This window comes from Crocodylus porosus, unplaced genomic scaffold, assembly GCF_001723895.1.
Source record: "Crocodylus porosus isolate Cpor-Errol unplaced genomic scaffold, CroPor_comp1, whole genome shotgun sequence".
NCBI lineage: Eukaryota > Metazoa > Chordata > Crocodylia > Crocodylidae > Crocodylus > Crocodylus porosus.
The window spans coordinates 44546799-44565837 of record NW_017728951.1 but is presented as its reverse complement, the minus strand read 5'-3'; the positions used below and the strand labels follow the sequence as shown (position 1 = coordinate 44565837).

General features: G+C 43.2%; 1 protein-coding gene across 1 annotated transcript in view; it reads left to right on the top strand.

Annotated features, from left to right (window-relative positions):
* The window catches only part of KCNMA1 (potassium calcium-activated channel subfamily M alpha 1), a 997979-nt gene extending 979752 nt beyond the window's left edge, over positions 1–18227 (top strand). The window contains exons 28-29 of the mRNA XM_019555536.1: positions 4898–4926; positions 13973–18227. Of these exons, the coding sequence (XP_019411081.1) occupies positions 4898–4926; positions 13973–14127 (184 nt within the window). The 3' untranslated portion in view covers positions 14128–18227. The remainder of the gene's footprint in view (positions 1–4897; positions 4927–13972) is intronic.
* The last annotated feature ends 812 nt before the right edge of the window (positions 18228–19039 follow it).

The following is a 19039-nucleotide window of genomic DNA, read 5'->3' as shown; positions in this document are numbered from 1 at the left end:
CCCAGCCTGAGGCTAACACTGAAGTAAGGGGGTGTGTGGAGTGAATGCATCTGTTGATGATACAGAACTTTTCAATCTCCCTCCCTGCTTCTTTATACTGTCTGTAGCAAACTGACAGGCAAGCAAGCCAGCAGGGGCTGATAACAGTTTTTATCACCCCATCAGCAAAACAATAGCTTCTGTCCATTAGTTTAAGCTCTGCTTAGCAGCTTTTTCCAAGGAAGGAAGTACCAGCTAACCTGTTCATTAGCTTCAAAAAGCCCTGCGGGGACACCATTCTGTATGTCTATCTCAGTGAATCTGGAGACATAGACACCTTTCAACATTAATTAGCATACTATGTGCCTAGGGTTTATGGGGCTAGGGTTTGTGCTGTGGTAGATGGGGGTGGGGAAGGAGGAATCCCTGCTTGGGCAGTGAGGGGGGGTGGGGCAGGGGGAAGACAGGCAGACCCTGATATACCTATACTCTCCACTGCAGCTCTGGCCAGGGAACAGGGCCAGCTCTGCTGTCTGGAGCAGAGAGCCCACCCCAGAGAGCATGCTGAGAGCCTGGTTTAGCTTAAAGCAGGAAGGGGTCTGCATAAACTAGTTTGACCCAAATCAATTAAGTCTGACACTACATTCAGTGATGTTTATCTTAAAGCAGTTTCAGTGATTTTGAAACTGGTTTATGTGCACTGAACTTACATTCTGTTACAGGTTTAAATCAGTTTCTGATCACTTAAATCAGTTTGTGTGTAATGTCTGTCCCTAGCCTAAGTGACATTTGAAGGTGCCTAGCTGGAGATTTAAGTCAAATTGTTGCCATGGCAAGAAAAACTACATTTTGTATGGCTTCTTCAATCACAGCTTGTCTTGAGACCCACCTCAAGGTTTCCATGGGTAGTGGGATGGAGTCATTCACAATGTGAATGTGTTTGTGGCCAGTTGCTGAAAGGAAAACCCAAGTTACTTGAAGTTCTTGGAGATGTCTTGTTCATATACACATTTCCACTTCTTGGTCATCATGCAGTTTACAATGCTGCAAATGAAAGACAACTGAGGAGCAGGACCTGCAAAGCATGCTTTGTGCCCTTGACATGGAAATGGCACAAGGGGTTAGGGTAGGGTACACTCTCAAGCTACTACTAGAGCAAAATGTCTCTAGTTAAGACATAAGCTAATCTGGGTGTATCTGTGGACAATATATCCTGATGAACTCCAGTTAATGGTAAGTAAGTTTTGTATTTTCCTCTCTCTGTTTCTATCTCATCCTTTCTCTTTAAACCAGATATTCTTGTGGACTTGAAGTCGCTACATTTGGTAATAACTGAATTTCATCTCAGTCAGCCAGCAAGAAAAATCAAGCAAGTTGTACCTAAGTAAGGCTGTTGGTACCTCTAAAACTTTGTTTCTGCTGTGCTGAAGTAAGAGGTGGCTAGGTGAGGGCCTAGTTTTTGTTTTAAGTGCATTAGACTGGATGGTAGTTTGTTAGCTAGGGGTTGGGAATTCCATGAAGCCTCTTGTTTCTGTGAGACTTCAGTTACTATGAGTGCTCTTAACTAATAGAGGGTTGGCCTATACTATGTGTGAGCTGCTATACAGAAACTAACAACATAATTTTATCTCCCTTTATGAACCTAAATGCCATTTTTTTAGTTGTGTGAGTGGCCTTTTTTTGGCATGTACACACAGGTTGTGATTCTGTTACATCCCAACTGTTGACACACAAATGTATATGTGTAGACTGAGAATACACATTCTGGACAAGTAAGTCATAGAAATACAGAAAGCAAGAAACACATGCTTAAGAGTACAGGGGAGGAGAGTGGGGGGCCAGGATAGGAGGGAAGTGGGTAACCCCCAAACCCAGGAAGCAGGTGATTCAGATCTTACACTCTCCTTTTCCAGTAGAAGTTTGAACTTGCATGTCTTTGAATGTCAACAGTCAAACCACCAAACCACATTTTAAGTAGTAACAAGGCCCTTTTCCAGTACTCCTGAAGTTGGCCTCTTAGAGCAGTGGTCTCCAAAGTGGGATGTGCGCACCCCAGGAGGTGCGCAGGACGATCCATTGGGGCGTGGGAAGAAAATATTAGAACTTCTGTTTATATTTATATAAATATACATATATTGGGGGTGCATGCTCAAAAATTTTTTACTGATAGGGGTGCGCAAATATAAATATACATATATTGAGGGGGTATCCTCAAAAAATTTTTACTGATAGGGGTGTGCAATCAAAAAAGTTTGGAGACCACTGTCCTGGAGGAAGATAGCTGCACCAGAAAAAAAACATGCTGTGAAATTAAAGCATGCATGGACCAGTAAAGGAGCTACTGCCCTGTGGGGGAATGAGCCCTGGGTTAAAACCTGGACCACTGCTCTTACTAAGATAGTAACTATTCTAATTTGTTCTTCCCCATCTGTTTTATCCAGTCACTAGTAAATGCAGGGGGAGTGCTCATCTTCAGAAGTGCTGGAGAAGGGGCTGAATGTTACCAAACTTACCATGTGGTGACTGGAGCATGTAGCTGGGAAGTGAGAGAGCTGTGATTCAACCTGCTTTCTGCCAGGGGACTAAAATGCAGGTTTCCCAAATCCTAGGCAAGTGGCGTAACCCAGAGTTATATGGAGTAATCCTGGGCTCCCCCCAAAAAAGGCAGGGAGGGGAGTGCTGAGCCTAGGAGGAGATGACCAGCACTCAAATACCTTGGCTTCTGCTGTTGTGATGTGGACCCCCTCCCTGCACACTGGCACCCACTGATGGCATGCAGGCTTCCGAGGAGCCATCATTTTGACATCTCCTTTAAACTGGTGCACATCATCCCCCTAATTATATTATTGTTCCTCTATTAATGAGGCTAAAGAATGAGGCAGTTGTCCTCTTTCTTCTGCCTCCCAACCCTTGTGCCTGGACTTAAGCTCAGGCACAACACATGCTCAGGGTGTGTGTCAAGAGCAGGGATAATAAAAACATGACCTGCGTAGAAGTGCCCAAAATGCTGTTTAGGCAGGTAAAAAGCTGCCATTTAGGCACACCAAGAGAAATAAATAGACCTCCACCCAACCTGTCCTTGGGCCTGATCAGACGCTATGGTGTTAACTAAAATGGAACAGTGGAGGCTCAGGTTATATACTAACCTGTGTGGTGATGTAGGTGTCGCTTAAAGTGAGGTAAGTGTTTACAGGAGGACAGATTCTGCTTATAAATGACCAAGTGAGATAAACAACTGGGTGGGGAGTTTGTGTGTGTAAAGTCAGATAAAGCAAAGCTGGGGCAATAGTGACTTTGCTTTGTGTGTGCGCAAAGGGAAGGGGTGGTGCGGTGGGTGTGTTCTGCTGTAGTTCTAACTGTAAGCGAGTTACAGGAACTGAGCTGGGGCAAGGCCTGCTTCCCAGGATACATGGCTGGTGACAGGATGCCTGAAAGACTGTGAAGGGAAAAGTAAGTAAAAGTGGAAGTAAGTTATATTGTGAGGATCAGGCTTTGGAGAATTGTTCCTTATTGGTTATATCTTTGTTTGGGGCAGGCAGGCACTGGTGGAGGACAGCAAGAGCATTCCTTCAGCAGCCAGGCAACTGCTATAGCCTCGTTGCCAAAGGCTTCCGGTCCCGGTTTGCTTACAAGGTGGCCTCTGGAAGGCGGAGGGACACCTTTACTGAGGCAGCTGCATTTGTGAAAATGTTTCCTCAGTCATTTTGTACAACCAATGTGGAGGACCTCCAACTGTTTCTTTAGGTTTGTAAGCGTAAGCAGTGTGCTGGTGTCTCTCACTGGAAGGATACACCTGGGGCCAAGCAGTCAAAGGGACAGAAGTGACGTAATGTAGCTACCTGCCAGTACCTATACTGAGGTCTTTGAGATATGAAGTTTGTTTGTACAACCTTCATTTCATTCTTGGCTTTCTGGCTTTACTTTCTTAGAATCTGGTGTAGGTAGGCAGCCTACAGTTGTGTTTGGGAGGAGTGTGACTCTTTTTGGGTTTTGACAGAGGGAAGGTAATGCTGAAGACTGCTTGGACTGAGGTGCATGCACCCACAGAGTGAAGATGTGTATATGGATTTCCCGTCTCAGAGAAAGTCAATATTTTTCAGCTTCTCTTTCCTTTGTTGTGCAGCTGCAGCACTGGCATCTTATCAGTACTAGTTAGATTCTTGATCTAGCATTTTGTTTCAATGGGTATGGCAGATTAATCTGTGTGAGTCATGCTGCTGCCAAGGGCTGCAGTGAATAGCGGTGTTGCAGGTGAACTTGGTGTAATGGTTTTGTCTGTCTGCCAGCCAACCATTAGTCAACCTTGAGTAAATCTGCGGAGCTAAAATGTAGTGATTGTTCCCTCGTATAAAGGTAGAGTGTGGAAAGATGAGATAGATTGACTGGCTCTTCCTTGCAAATGGTGTGTTTATATTTCTGTTCACGGTCAGTGATGGTGCAGTTAAGGGTAGCTTAGACCTTACTGGTGCTGGGGGGAAGTTGTGTGTGTAAAACTTTGTAGACTTAACAATAATGCTGTAATCCAAAATGCCAAAGCCTGTAGGAATTGAGATACTTGTATGGGAATGGGGGTGGGGAACTCTCCACAAAAACCTGGTATGATGCAAGAGGGGCTACACCTGGTGTGCATGCCCTGTGTCAGCTGATGATTGTTTCCAAGTGTGTTAATTTTGTCCTGCCTGCTGTATGTTTGCAGAGCAAGCTTCCCAATTCTCTCTGTGCTTCAAGCAATGGCAAATATTAACAAGTTGTTTTAAGCTCTTTGCATAGATAGTTAATTTCTCCCTTTAGTACCTTTGTAGCCAACTAACTGACTGCAGGGATGTGTCTGTGAAAGTGCTGTACTGGAAAGAAGCTAGTGCAAAAGTATGTTCACCCTTTCCTGTCTTTCTTACTTCGCTTACTTCTTTTTCTAAAGTGCCACCAGGATGAATAGAATGAGCCAAGGTATGACTCTTGCTGGCTTTGCATGACCTAGCAGCTGCTGTGGGTTTCCCCCTTTAGCTTTGTCTGTGTGGGAGTTTGTGATTTAAATGGGGAAAGGGGAAAAGTTTTCACTCTACAGGCAGCTTGTCTGTTCTTTCCTTTTCTTTGTGGATTGGCTTTTTTCCTTCTGAAGCAGAAGTCAGTCTGGCTGCTGCTGTTGCTGATGTGCCCCCTTCTTTATTTTTGTTGTACCTTCTCATCATGTGCTTGCTTTGCAGATGCATGTACCCTAACAGGTGTGTTGGCTGGCTTGTGACAATGGCTTTTCCTCCATGCCTCTCCTTACTCCCTGTTAATCACAAACATTCCCCACTTGCCCCATATTTTTTTTCCGGGAATTAGGGGAAAAAAATACCAGTAGCCTTTTTGGTCAGGATAACTAATTCGGAGTATAGCTCTTATCTCTCCTGTGGCCAAATGATATTCATGGGTGCTCAGGAAAAGTGCAGTGGTCTGGAGATCATACTCCCCCATTTTCTGAGTATCGCTCTTGTGTGTTTCTCTGTGTAAGTGGACCTTCTTTTCTCGGCAGGCTCAGCAAAAAGGACACCTCAGACCTTAGCATAAATATACAGTTTGCAATACAGTTGTCATTAGGATAAATGCAATTCCACCATCTACATGAGAGGATCCCCTTTTTTTTTACCAACAGACCCTTATGTATCAACAAACTTTCATCATGTACAAGATAGGATAAAAATGAGTCTATCCCTCACCCCACAAACTCATAAAAGACCAGGATAGACTTTGAACACACCACATAACATCACCCACATGGACTGTGTCTAAACAAGAGATAATGGGTTTACAGTTAAAAAAAACCTCTCACACAGATACCAGCAGCAGTGTTTTACCTTCCAAAAGGAAATTACTTCAAGTGAAATACGTTGCTACCTACCTACATTCACACATACAAAACAAAGTAGCCACAACGTCTTGGGAAAAAATACACAAATGTTCTACCCTTTTTCTTCAAGAAACTGTTAGTCAGCTACTTAACCAAATCAGCTACCAGCAAAGGATCCTGAGGGTAACAGAGGGAATTACTGAATGTCACAAAAAATTCTCAACCACTTCAAATACACATTCATGCCAAATCCCAACTAGTGACACCAGCTCCAACCATTGCCATCTCAACAGTATTGGAAGCACCATCCCTTCCTACCCAACTGATCATTAATTAAGTTTCTAACTTACTCATAGCCTAGCTCTCCAACTAACTGTTACCCAAGGATGGATAAATCACCTCATAACCAGGTAGTTATAATACTGAAGAAAAAGCACATACAGTGAAAGCCAGGCTCATCAGCCTGACAGCCTGAAAGACCCTGACTTGAAATAATGTTATTCTCCTACCATTGGTCATACAAAGAGCCATGCCTCCCCTGTTCATGTACAACAACTAGTAAAAGGAATGGCATTCATATGAAACACAGACCTTTGGAAAAATAAGCCCTGAAGCTTATATCTCAAGGTCTGACAGCAAACCACTCGATGCACATTCTCTGCAAGTTCTGAATGGGAGGGAGGGCTCAGTAGAAGATTGAAACCTGCATGAATCAAACCCAACTACGGACCTTGTTACACAGTAATTTTGGGCAGCTTCTGGAGCTCTTAACCTCTGGATTATCTGCACATTAACACCTTAAAGTGGTTTTAAGCACTCATTACGTGGCTCAAAGTTACACCACTCTAGGGCAGGATTAACTCGGATCCGCACTACCCAGCTTCTGGTCCATTAAGGTGTGGGCACTCCCCACAGATGTGCCACCCAAGTTGAAGTCCTCCAGTATCTCAAGAGCTCCGGTACCCCCACCCACACAGTAGGGATAGAAGCCTGTCCTGGCTCACCAGCCCTCTAGTGGCACGTCACAGCTGTGCAAGTAGGGGACAGGCAGAGAACGCTCCTAGATTAAGGGTGTGACTTCTCCAAACTCCAAGCTAGCACTAACACTGATCAACATTTGTGCGGCTCACAGTGTTAGGTGTAATGAGACCCTGTATCTCACATCTAATAACATTATCCTTGTTCCATTTCAAGGAATTGCTCAGCAGCCATGACCACTCCACACATGGAGGACAGCTTTCACTTAAAAGGCCACCCGAACTCCATAGCCCAGGCCTTTACTATCCACTATCCTCATAATTCCTGTTACACTGGATAGCTAACACTGCACATAAATAAATGAATGAATAAATACAAAACAAATAAACAAAAACCACACCTAATGCAACAGTTGGCCAGAATGACAGCCTTAATGATAAGGGGCAACTTAAAGCCATGTCAACCAAATTCCTGTAGCATAAGACCTCAATAAGCTATACTAATATCTGTCAGTGCCTAGAGCAAAAAATACCTCACCCATTCAACCATCACACCACAGCCTGAATTATGAAAAATAATTTACCTAACTAACTACTGCTGGGGCAAGTAGGGATTTTAAAAATAAAATAAAATTAGTTAATTACTTGGAGGCAGAAACCATAGCCCACATGATGGACAAACACTACAACTAAAATATATCTGGCCATAATGCTGCCAGTTGCTTTAAGAAGTAGTGGCAGCAGTGGCCAAGTCCTAGCTTTACCCCACCTCCGATCCTAACTGGATCACTCTATGCCCATCACTGCAAAACTGTTGCTGACTACTAATGAGATGGCCCTCCTGGTCCCTACCAACATTAAAGTTCTGTCCGGTCCACAGGCAAACTAAAGGTATAAGACCCCCCCTCTTGTCCCCAGACAAATGGCATTGGCCCTAAATCTGGAGCTTTATTGAGGAAGAGCCCACATTCCACCAGCCCCCAAGCTACCAAAAAACACCATACAGCTCCTCCCTCAAAACATCACACTGCTGACATGTTCAGAACATCGACTACAGATACCTGGGCAGTTGCATAACTAAGGCAGGGCGAGCCACCAGGGCACCGGTCCTGGGTGTTGATTTAGAGAGGATGCTAGAACGAGGCACTTGTGTGGCAGTGGTGGTAGCAGTAGGAAAGTAAGGTGTCTATGCTGTAGCCAGGCTGTTTTGACATCTCACATTAAGCTAGTGGTCAGGAAACAGTCCAGTATTAGCATCATTAGAGAGGGGCACATGCCCCAGCACCAGTTTAGCGGGGTGGCAGAAGTATGCCTCAGCAGTTTGCATCCTTGGTCTCTGGTGCTCAGTGCTCTCTACCTACTCTCCAGTGCTCAACAGCATTGCTGCCTAAGGCACCAAAATCCCTAGCTGCCCCTAGAAAGACAGCTTCCCCTGTCATTTAGCTTCTGGGAAGACAGCTCCTTGTATCCATCTCTCCAGTTTCACAGGAATGTAAACAGGGTAACTAAAGAAATAATGAGCCACTGCAAAATAAAGGGTTCTAAGCCTATCAAAGCAACTATAAGCATTAGGAACTCCTTAGCAAATGCACATTAAAAAAGTGCCTACCTGGTGTCTCACCCTACCCGGTGATCACAGTTGAAGTACATCAGTTCCCAAAAAGCAGACTTTTTTCCATTATCTCGAGACTATGGGAACTGCCAGTTGCATTGTCTTATCACTACCAATCCACCTGTGAAACGTGATGCTTGGAACTTGGAAGCTATCCCATATGCACCCTCCAAAAGGAGGCCAGCCATCAATAGGATTCAAACAGATTATTCTCACCTCCCCCAAACAAAGCAAAATGGGAAGCAATTTCAGGAGCTAGGAGAAAACATACAACTACAAAAAATTACCACCACTATACACCAATTCAGACATTAGGGGAGCTACACCAGAGACCAGAGGACTAAAGAGCCAGTCTGAATTTCAAGATAATAGCCAAACCAGTCAGCTTGCTCAAACCTTACTGAAATGGCCAAAGAGACAGATAAATCAGTACAACGTTATCGCTACCTCAGACCGATGCACCGACCCCTTTGATGCCAGTGAAACCAGGCTTGATGGGGTCAATGCACCCTCTCACCTATATTCAATGAGTTCCAGAAAAAGCCTCAAACTCAAAGAAACTTATCATCCAGATACTCATGTTACTGAAATTGAATGTGCCTCCCCACACCACACTGCAGGCTAATAAATGTGCATGCATGCACATGCGCGTGCGCGCGCACACACACACACACACTATCACTAATGGCTGTGGTTTTAGGTCAGCTATAATTTTGGGACTTTATGCTGCATTTTCTGCCTCCCCTAGCAAAGCTGAATCTCACTAAAGACTCCAGGGCAGTATTTGATTAGACAGAACTGTAGTCATGTAACACATTCAGCTATGTGTATATGATCCAGGCTGCTACAGTAGTTTGGTTGGCGAAGATGCCTAAAAATGGCATAAGCGCCACTTATGCATCTTAGCAGTAAAACAGAATTCTGTGGTGAAAGAACAGATTTTTTTAAAAGTGCATTTAGGAAAGACAGAGTGCTTGGTGTCAGGTAGGCAAAAAGCTTCTCTGGCCAAGCAGGCCTAAACCAAGGCAAAATTCCTAGACTCAGACCCCAAAACAAAACCAACTAACAACCTCCCCGTGCACACACACACACACACACAAACACACACACACACCCCCACCCACACACACACACACACACACACACACACAAACCAACCAACCAACCAAACAAACATGAGAAAGTTTACAAAGATCAGCGATCAGATAGAAAGAAGGCAGAAAAATGAAGGGAACAAGGAAATATGCTGGTGGCTCCTACAAAGGATATGTAGAAAACAGTCACCTTTCAAAGTAATCAAGCCATTATGTGATCAGGGTAGAGCCTACATAAACATTTTCCATGTAAAAAACCCGTAAAGATTACTGGGATTCAAGACGAGGGATGACCTTCATAGTGAAATCACAAGCCAAATAAAAGAAAATTAAAAAGCTCAACTTTCCAAACACTATGCAAGCAGAGTACAAGAGAAAAAAATGAAACTGATAGGTCCTGACTTCTTATAGATCACAGCTGCAGATACATTTTGTGCCAAGTAGACTATCACACAACACAACATCTTGGTACACCGAATTTTGCGACAGACACACACACATACAATAACTCTCCTTTTCTCAAATACATGTTACCACTCATCTGTAATCCTTTGCATTGCCCTATCCTCCTTTCCATGCCTTCACAGATTAATGTCAATTTCCATTAAAAAACGTCTGCACATCACATAAAAAAACCCATGTACATAAACATTAACTCTCCCTACAATGAATTCCTACACACAGCTATTGAAAAACAAGGCTTTCTGGTAATCATCACATGAGGCTTTGACTATCTATCCCATCACACCATTCTCCTAAATATTTACCTACTTATAGGTCTTATATCATTGGTCTCTACAAATGCTCAAGGGTACCCAGGTCTTCTTCAAATGGGCCTGAAATTAATAGGAAGCTTGCATATTTCCAGATTATTTGCCTAAACTTTCACAAAACCTGCCCCAGCCTCAGACACCGCTTCTTCAATAAACTCCATTCAGATGTTCCAGGAAATGTAGGAGAACTATAGAGCTTCAAAATTAAAGCTTCAAAAAACCCCAAGAAAAAAGATTAATGATTGTAGAAGGAAGCCGTAGGAGTCTGGCAGGCTGTAGATTATTTCTGAACAGATTTTAACTTTATTATACTGTCAAAAAATGATCTAAAGCACTTACTTAATCAGTTAGCTTTAACATGCAGAAAGAACCCTATAATCCAATTAAAGGTAACTTCTGTAGAAAAAGTCGAGAGGGGCAAGGTGGTATACAGTTCACATTCAGACAACTTTACAATCAGGAAGTTTACCCTAATAAGTTCACCCTAATAAGAACCCACAATACAAGAACTGCCCCTCAATGTAACAGGAAAAAAAATTAAAATTAAGGCCTTGCTTTCAGAAGAAGCAATACCCATCCCACTAAGCTACCCTCCCCCTATTATGCAAGCCTATACACCCCTCCTGGCTGTCCCATGGGCCAGTTTCAACAAGAAAGGTGCAAGGAGTTCTCAAACACCTTTGCCTCAAGGCACCTCTCCATACTTTTTTTGATTTCTGCAAACCCCCAATTTAGAATCACTGTGCTAGGATCTAAATTCAGAAAAGATATGAGGGGGCCTTGAGGCTAAAATTGTTGAGAACTACTAAGCTAGCTGGTGCTAGTAAGGATGGTGGGGGCAGAACCTAATCTTGCTGTGCTCTATTCTTTCCACTGTTTGCCCCCAGTCTGTACCTGAGGGGACAAAGGCAGCCCCCACCTCTGAGGCTGCTTCTGCAAGGTTGTACCCACTGGTGACCAGAGCCAGCTGCCCCCTGAGGCCCCTTCAACCAACCCAAGTAGTGTAAAAGAGTGGAGGGGATGATCCAGGATGCAAAAATATGGCTCCAACCCAACTGCTGCCCATCTGCCAACAGCAACGCATGCTGCTGGGAGCATGGGGGCAGCTAGCACAAGGACTGCCAGGGCAGGGAGGGGATGGGACAGGAGAAAGCAGCAAGGGAAGAAATGCCTGATGGAGGGGGGGAAGCTGCAGGTGCTTCTGGGGTCCCTGGAAGGAGTGCTGAGTGCTGCATGGAAAAGAGGAAAGCACTTACCTCTTCGCACAGGGATCAAGTACTACATCACCCTTAGAGAGACCTTGTGGCACCTGGGTTGAGAATTGCTGGCCTAGCCCAGGCCCTGGTGCTCAGGGCACTTTGTTGCAAAGTGATATGGAGAGTCAACACCTTTCTGTATGAGGGGACATAGAATCCTGGTCTCCTACTCCCTAGGAAAGTGCCCTAACCCTAGGCTATTGGGATGAAAGGTAGGAGGGCCCTCGTCCTCCTGCTTCTCTTCCTACATGCCTCCCTGGGGGAGCAGGATCTGAAATCTGTGTGAATAGCTCAGTGCCACTTAGCTGCTTAAATACTATTCTGTCTATACATGGATTTGGATTTGGAGTGTCTGCAGTAAAAACCTGCTAGCCATATCCACAAAACACATTAGTCCTTGCCAAAGCTCAGTCCTGAAACAGCCCGGCAAGTTGGATGTCTACACAGAAGGAAGACTTCTTAACATTAACAGCTATTGCCACAATGCCTACATTAGCAGAAGACCCCCCAGCCCCTCAACAATGCTTTGTGAACCAGCAGAAAGTGTTTCTCTGCCAGCAAAGGTAGACTACCTCCAGACACTAGCAAAGCCAGCAGAAGCCCTCTCCTAGACTAGAGCACAGCATAGCTACTTCAGGCCACCCAGCTTTGGCAGAAACATTTTACAGCATTCATCAAACCTTTGTTACTTTTGAGGCATGCAAACATATGGCTACTGTGCTAATTTCCTCCAACTGCTTCCCCTGAGAAGATCATTCTTGTCCTCTTTAACCACTGTCCTACAGTCCCCATGCTTGATTGTGAAACACCACACCCTGTATGAAGCCCCAGCCAGTGCCCTATTAACAGTGTGCATAAATGTAGTTTGGCCAATGCATGCTTCATAGAGAAAACCATACATGCATCATTTGAAAAGTATCTTGAAATTAGGAGAGTGTTTCAGCTCCCTCCACGTTAGAAAAATAATTTCTTTGAACTTCCACATAGGAAAGCCCATGAGATTGGGCTATTAAGAATCACAGAGTACATCTACAGCAACAGTTTAACTGCTAAGTGACCAAATAGCATGCTGTTCTCAAGGCCCCTCAGCAAGTTCCCTTACAACTAGTCCTTAAGTCTTTGATATATAGCCGCACAGAGAGTTAGACAAGCCAACAGCCAACAAATACATATAAGCTATAGCTTCCTTGTATCCCACCCTATCCTTTCCGTGTCCTTCCTCACTTCACTTGCCATGCTATTAACCAATCCCAAGCCATTCATGCTCCTGCAAAGAACGGAACACCCTGTTGTTCCATGTTAGAGATACTTGAAAAAAAATCACTATAACAGCTAGAGATGACCCTAGCAGGGTACGGGGCCCAGAGCAAATCAGCCTGTGTGGGGCCTGGACGCGAAGAAGCCGGAGACAGAGGCAGCGGCAGAGGGAGGTGGTGAGTGGCCGGACGTGAAGCTGGTGGCAGCAGAGGCGCAGAGTCACCAGAACTAGGCGGGCCCTGCAGAAAGAGCCATGGACACTCCATCCTGCATGAGGCCTGGAGTGGTCACCCTGATTCACACACCCCCGCCCGCCCACAGGAACAGCTCTGATAACAGCACTAACCCTTTTAACGGGTTAACCATATTGTATAGCAGGTCACCATTTACACTGTTTCCCTCCATTTCTTCTATTTCTGCTGATTTCCTACCCTTGTTTCATGTGCATGGCCTCAGAAAGCTCACAGCGCACCCACCGAGATAGGCATACTCTGTGCATTTGGAGAAATACCTTGCAAATGGCACTGCAGATCTGAAACCTCAGTATATTCCCTCTTTACAGTCAGGCCTCTGAAATACCTGCATGTGCATGGAGTAAGTTCAACACTGTTCTGGCAGCCAGAATGACAAATCTCATGAGATAACCTTAATGTGTGACCTCCTTTCCCCACCTCCATTTAACGTTGGTCTAGTCTAGCACCAAACAGAAGAAGGTTCTCCCCTTTCATAGCTAAGGCTTGAATTAATTCTGGCCTGGCTGTACACACGCCTGAGGTTTGTACAGTTCAAAGAAATTTGCACATTTTGCTCACCACCAGGAACCCACCACTTCTATCATTTAGTTCATGCCCTGTCCAGCTTCTAAATTCATACCTGTCACATTATTAACATGCATTTCAAAGTGCTTTACACAAGCATGTCCAGCCATCTCACTTGTTTGAAAAGTGAGCTGCTAAACTTTTGGTTTCTTAAAACTCATTCTTGTTACAGCTGTAAACATTTCCATCTCCTCATAGGACAAATGCTTTTGGCCCCACAAATCTGCTGTGCCATGCTGCTAGTGCTTGCTTGGTTACTCTCTAGCAACTACCTTCAATTATATGCTCTCCTGACTAGTTCTTTCCTTTTGGCTGCCACGCTAATCAAATTTCCTTTCCCTCCTTGTTCTGTTTCCACCCATTTGCCCTTTAGCCGAAAAGAAATGGTTTACAGATGAGCCGGACAACGCCTACCCCAGAAACATTCAAATCAAGCCCATGAGCACTCACATGGCCAATCAGATCAATCAGTACAAATCTACAAGCAGCTTGATACCACCCATCAGAGAAGTTGAAGATGAATGTTGACTCCCCAAAGAATGGACTTTTCAGGAAAAAAAAATCCACCACAGGCCCAGCCAGCTTCACAAATGGTGACGTGACATTTATGCCTCTCACATGCCGAATCGCCAGTGGAAAAGTTGCAAAGGGCAACCGCTATGGCAAAATAAAGTAGACATCTGTTTGTCTGCCTTGATTATGGCTTCCATGTATTTTGGAAACTCTGTCATTTATAAATGAACATAATCAAAAATAGTCATGTATAGCCTCTAGCGTTTAAAATTATTTTTATTTATTAGACAAAAAATATATTTTTCTTTTTTTCCATGGTAAGGTACTTACCCTTAACACACCAATTATGTGGCCAGACTCCTAATCTTCACAACAAAGCTGCTCTTTCTCTGTTTGTCTCTTAGGAGAATGATGGTCACAATTATTAAACAATGCTACTAAAAGAGAGAAATGAGATACTAAACAAAGTCCTACATGTATTTTAATAAATCCCAAAGGAAGGGAAAACACCAACATGTTTCTTAACTAGAAAAAGTGTATTTTGTTCTGCATCAGCACCAGCTCTTAATAAATTACAACTTATCTATTTTCAAAGGACAAAGTCATATTTTTATAAATTTAAACAGTTTCTCCCACTTTGTGAGCATTTCCTTACCAAATTTAGTAAAGCTTAACCAACACATACTCCAGTGTGCCAATCCCTTTCAGGACCAAAACGTTAGCCTGGACACCAGAAATATTCTGTCAGATTTACTTACAAAGCATTAGTATAACACACAGCATATGAGTTAGCTGTTCAAAGTGAAGTTCATTTAAAATGTGAAATACTGTTGTACTTCCAAAGTCACATCTTACTAGAAAACCTGAGTCCATGTAAGAATACAACCTTGAAAACATCTACCCCATAGCCAGGTGTTTAATTAAACAAGTGTATTCTTTTTTTAGGCATCAGTGACACGTTAGTCCCCTCCATTGTAAACCCAAGGTATTTAACTAAGACATGAATTAAACACAATAAAACCAGGGCAAGAGTGCAAAGTTTAAATCTATCTGACCTCTGGCAATGCCCTCTCATCTTCACCACCAAAAGAACCCATGGCCCTTTGGGTGAGTTCAAGTCTGGACACAAACTTGGCTGCTCAGGATCAGCCGTGTCCTCACATGTGGTTGCTTGGTACTTGCTGTCATAAAGTGATGTCTCTCTTCAGAAGTACCTTATGCTTTTGTTCTAGGTTGCCTCAGTTCCACATATAAAACAGTAAAAACTCATAAGGTACTTATTCAATAGCAAACTCTGAGAAAGACCCATACAGACCTGTTTGCACCTACCAGTTACATAGTGGCTGAGAAAATTTACAGACATCAAATAAAATGATGGTCACTGCTACAGACATACAAGTGTTCTTGCCAATTTACTAACTAAATCTCATCTGAATAACTTAAAAAATTAGCAAGTAGGTGAGGAGAAAAAAAAGGACACTGTGTCAAAGAAAATAGGAACCCATTTTACAAGATCATTGTTGCTTTCAATATTGGGCAAAGTCAAAAATCATTAAACAAGACCAGATACTGTCATTAGATAAGCAGTATCATCCAATAGGGCAGGTACCACACCTATGAACTTATGCTAGAACAAACATCTATAATGCCATACTTCAACATTTTACCTAAACTATCTTGGCTTCTATGTCTGTCTGCTGGCTGCAGTACAACTATAACCCTGCTGCCACTTAATAGGCTTTGTTTTCAAGTGCATTTATGGACTGACACTAATTTTTCTATACACACTTCGTAGAATTAGTTACAAAGGAAAATAAACTCTCCTATGCTATATGTACAATTGGCTTGCTTAAAAACTATTTAGAATTACTTCTACAAAGAAACACATTTACTTAAGCACTTTTATTAATCTTGTTTCATAGTAGCCAACTGCAAAGAAGAAACTGCTGGATTGGCTGAGAACCATTTCAGCTAACAGCAAATTCTCATTTCCATTCCAATCTCACCACAGATCGCTTTCCATCTTATGTTGCCAGCTGACACTCTTTTTTCATTTGTGAACTGCCACAATCTTATTACCCAAGCACAATGCTGTTCTCAATACCAGAATCATCATCATCTAAATTTGTGTTCAAGATAGGCAGACACATTTGAACTTTACAGGCCTCTGTTTTATAGACAAGTAACAGAAAATCCTTCTCAAAGCCTTCAGTCTTAAAATACTTAAATCATGATATTTCTAAGCATCCTTTCTTTCAGAAAAACACTTATCACATAAATAAAAAAAATAAAACTACCACCTACACTGCTCTGGCATATTGAACTACGTTATCCTTTAACTGTAATACTCTTGACACCACAATGCCCACAGTAACTTAGCTTAGGACTTCAGATAAACGAGATTGATTGTGCTTTTTGATTGCTGCAATATCCATTTATACTAATCAAAGAATGACTGAGTGACCATAACATCTTACTCCTCCCTTGCATTTAGTGGATCAAGTTTGCATTTCATCTGTTTGTACCTAGACATATCAAAGAACCTAAGGTTGATTTCATACCCTTTATACAATCAATTAAATCAGACTAGCTCAAATTCTGTTCAGCAGAATCAACTGTGGTTATGTTACATGCTGGACAGAAAACCTTCAAACTTTAATTAGTCACTTTTAACCAGAGACAGAGTCCAACTACCCAGAAAACTGACCCAGGTGATGAAAAGCTCTTTGCACAACCGAGACTGATTACAAGCAGCATATGAAATGCACTGTATAAGCAAGGATATAGAACATTTTTACTGAATTAAAATGCATGTCTAGAAACTTAATTTTTTCTTCCAATCTAGTCAGACTTTATAACACTTCCTATATGTTCCCTATCTCCCACCCCACAACTGAAATTGTCACACCGTCCAAAATTCGTGCATCCTTGCCAAAACAACAGACCAGAATTTTTGCACTGAAAAGATGATGTGCTTTCTGGAATTCCAGCTGCCTTCCTTTTGACCCAAGCAAAAATACAAACACATACCCTTACTCCACAGTTAAGCACTAAATACAATTCTACATCTATACCACAAGAAATGCAAAAAGGATTTCTCCTGAATGCCAGACAAAGGCCTTCCAACTTGCAGCACTTACTCTCCAAACTCAAATTATTTAAGACAAAGCCATGTGATCATTCACCTGCAAGCATACAAGATTCCCATGGCTATCAATCAGAGCTCTGAGGCTGGGCAAAAGGCAGCACACAGACAGTCTGCAATATGCTGCTTTTAGGAATTAAATCTGAGACAGTTGCATGAGTTCCCCCGGCATCTGGAACCAAAGAGTCATCTGCACACTGAAGTAGCCCTTTTCATTTAAAAGCAATACCCAGAGACAAAGACCAGAATGCATATGCATCTGTCATTTCAGTTACCTAGAACCATCCTGGCTTTGTCTTTCCAAGTTCCTAAGCTGCATGGAGAAAACAAAGTAATTAGGGCAGGATTTGGTCTATGACATCTCTTCTTCATCTGTGACAGGATGCAGCCTTGCTGCTCTAGGTCATATCATAAGTCATAGTCTGCAGCTCTGTATACAGAGAGATGCACCAATAAACCTACGTTAGGATATAAGACAATGCCAAGAGAGTTCCTCAGGCTAAAAGACCTTACAGTCAACTTCTGTTATCCCAAATGGAAACCTAGTGGATACAGCTAAAGGCACAAACAATTGCCAGAGATAACACATACTAATTCAGAGACAGAGCTAGGAAAAAAGACCCTTGGCACTAGGACAACATGACAGTGGCCTTTCATCTGTCTCTGCACCCCACATAGAAGGATTTCCACATTTGCTCTCTATAAGATGGTAAGGAAGAAAACGGCAAGGAGGTAAAGAAGGAGGATTATATACAGCAAATCTAAAAACTCTCATAGGTTTCATGGAGCAGCTTATGCCTTTTTATAGCCCATGCACTGGTGTAACAGCAGATAGAAGTGAAGATGGTGCTATCCCAAAGGAAGAGTAAAGGTGCCTTGTGCCAAGGTTTGCACATTTAACCTGAAGAAGCTGAAAGACTCAGGCTTCAGAGATGCAATGAGGACAGATGGACCTCAACAAAATAGGTAGAAATAACATGAGGCAAGCTGTGTATGAAGAATAACATGCTTCCTTTGAATCTACACCTGAGTTACATGCATCATAGATTCATAGATTGTAAGGCTGGAAGGGACCTTGGAAGATCATCAGATTCAGCCCCCTGCACCATGCAGGAAAGACTCCAAGTGACCCCAGCAAGGTGACCATCCAGTCTCCTCTTGAAGATTTCCAGGGTTGTCAATTGCACTACCTCTGGAGGGAGCTTATTCCAGTCTGGACACCCTAACTGTGAAGTTTTTCCTAATGTTGAGCCTGAAATGGTCTTCCAGGAGTTTGTGGCCATTACTCCTAGTTTTCCCCAAGGGTGCCCTGATGAACAGTTGTTCACTGAGCCCTTGATGTACTCCCCTGATGTAGTGGAAGCTGCTACCAAGTCCCCTCTCAGCCTTCTCTTCTTCAGGCTGAAGAGTCCCAGGTCCTTCAGCCTTTCCTCATATGCCTTGCCTTGCAAGTCTCTGATCATATGGGTGTCCCTTCTCTGGATTCTCTCAAGCTTTACCACATCCTTGTTAAAGTGCAGCGCCCAGAACTAGACACAATATTCCATCTGGGATCTCACCAGTTGCTGAGTAGGACGGAAGAATAACATTCTTCATTTTGCTGGAAATGCATCGATTGATGAATGCCAAAGTATTATTTGCCCTGCTGGTTACAACATCACACCGCCAGCTCATATTCATACTGTGGTCAATTATACCTCTAGGTCCCTTTCATTTGTGGTGCTGGTCAGTTTGGTGCTGCCAACCAAGCCTGTAGGTGTGTATGGGACTGTTCATCCCCGG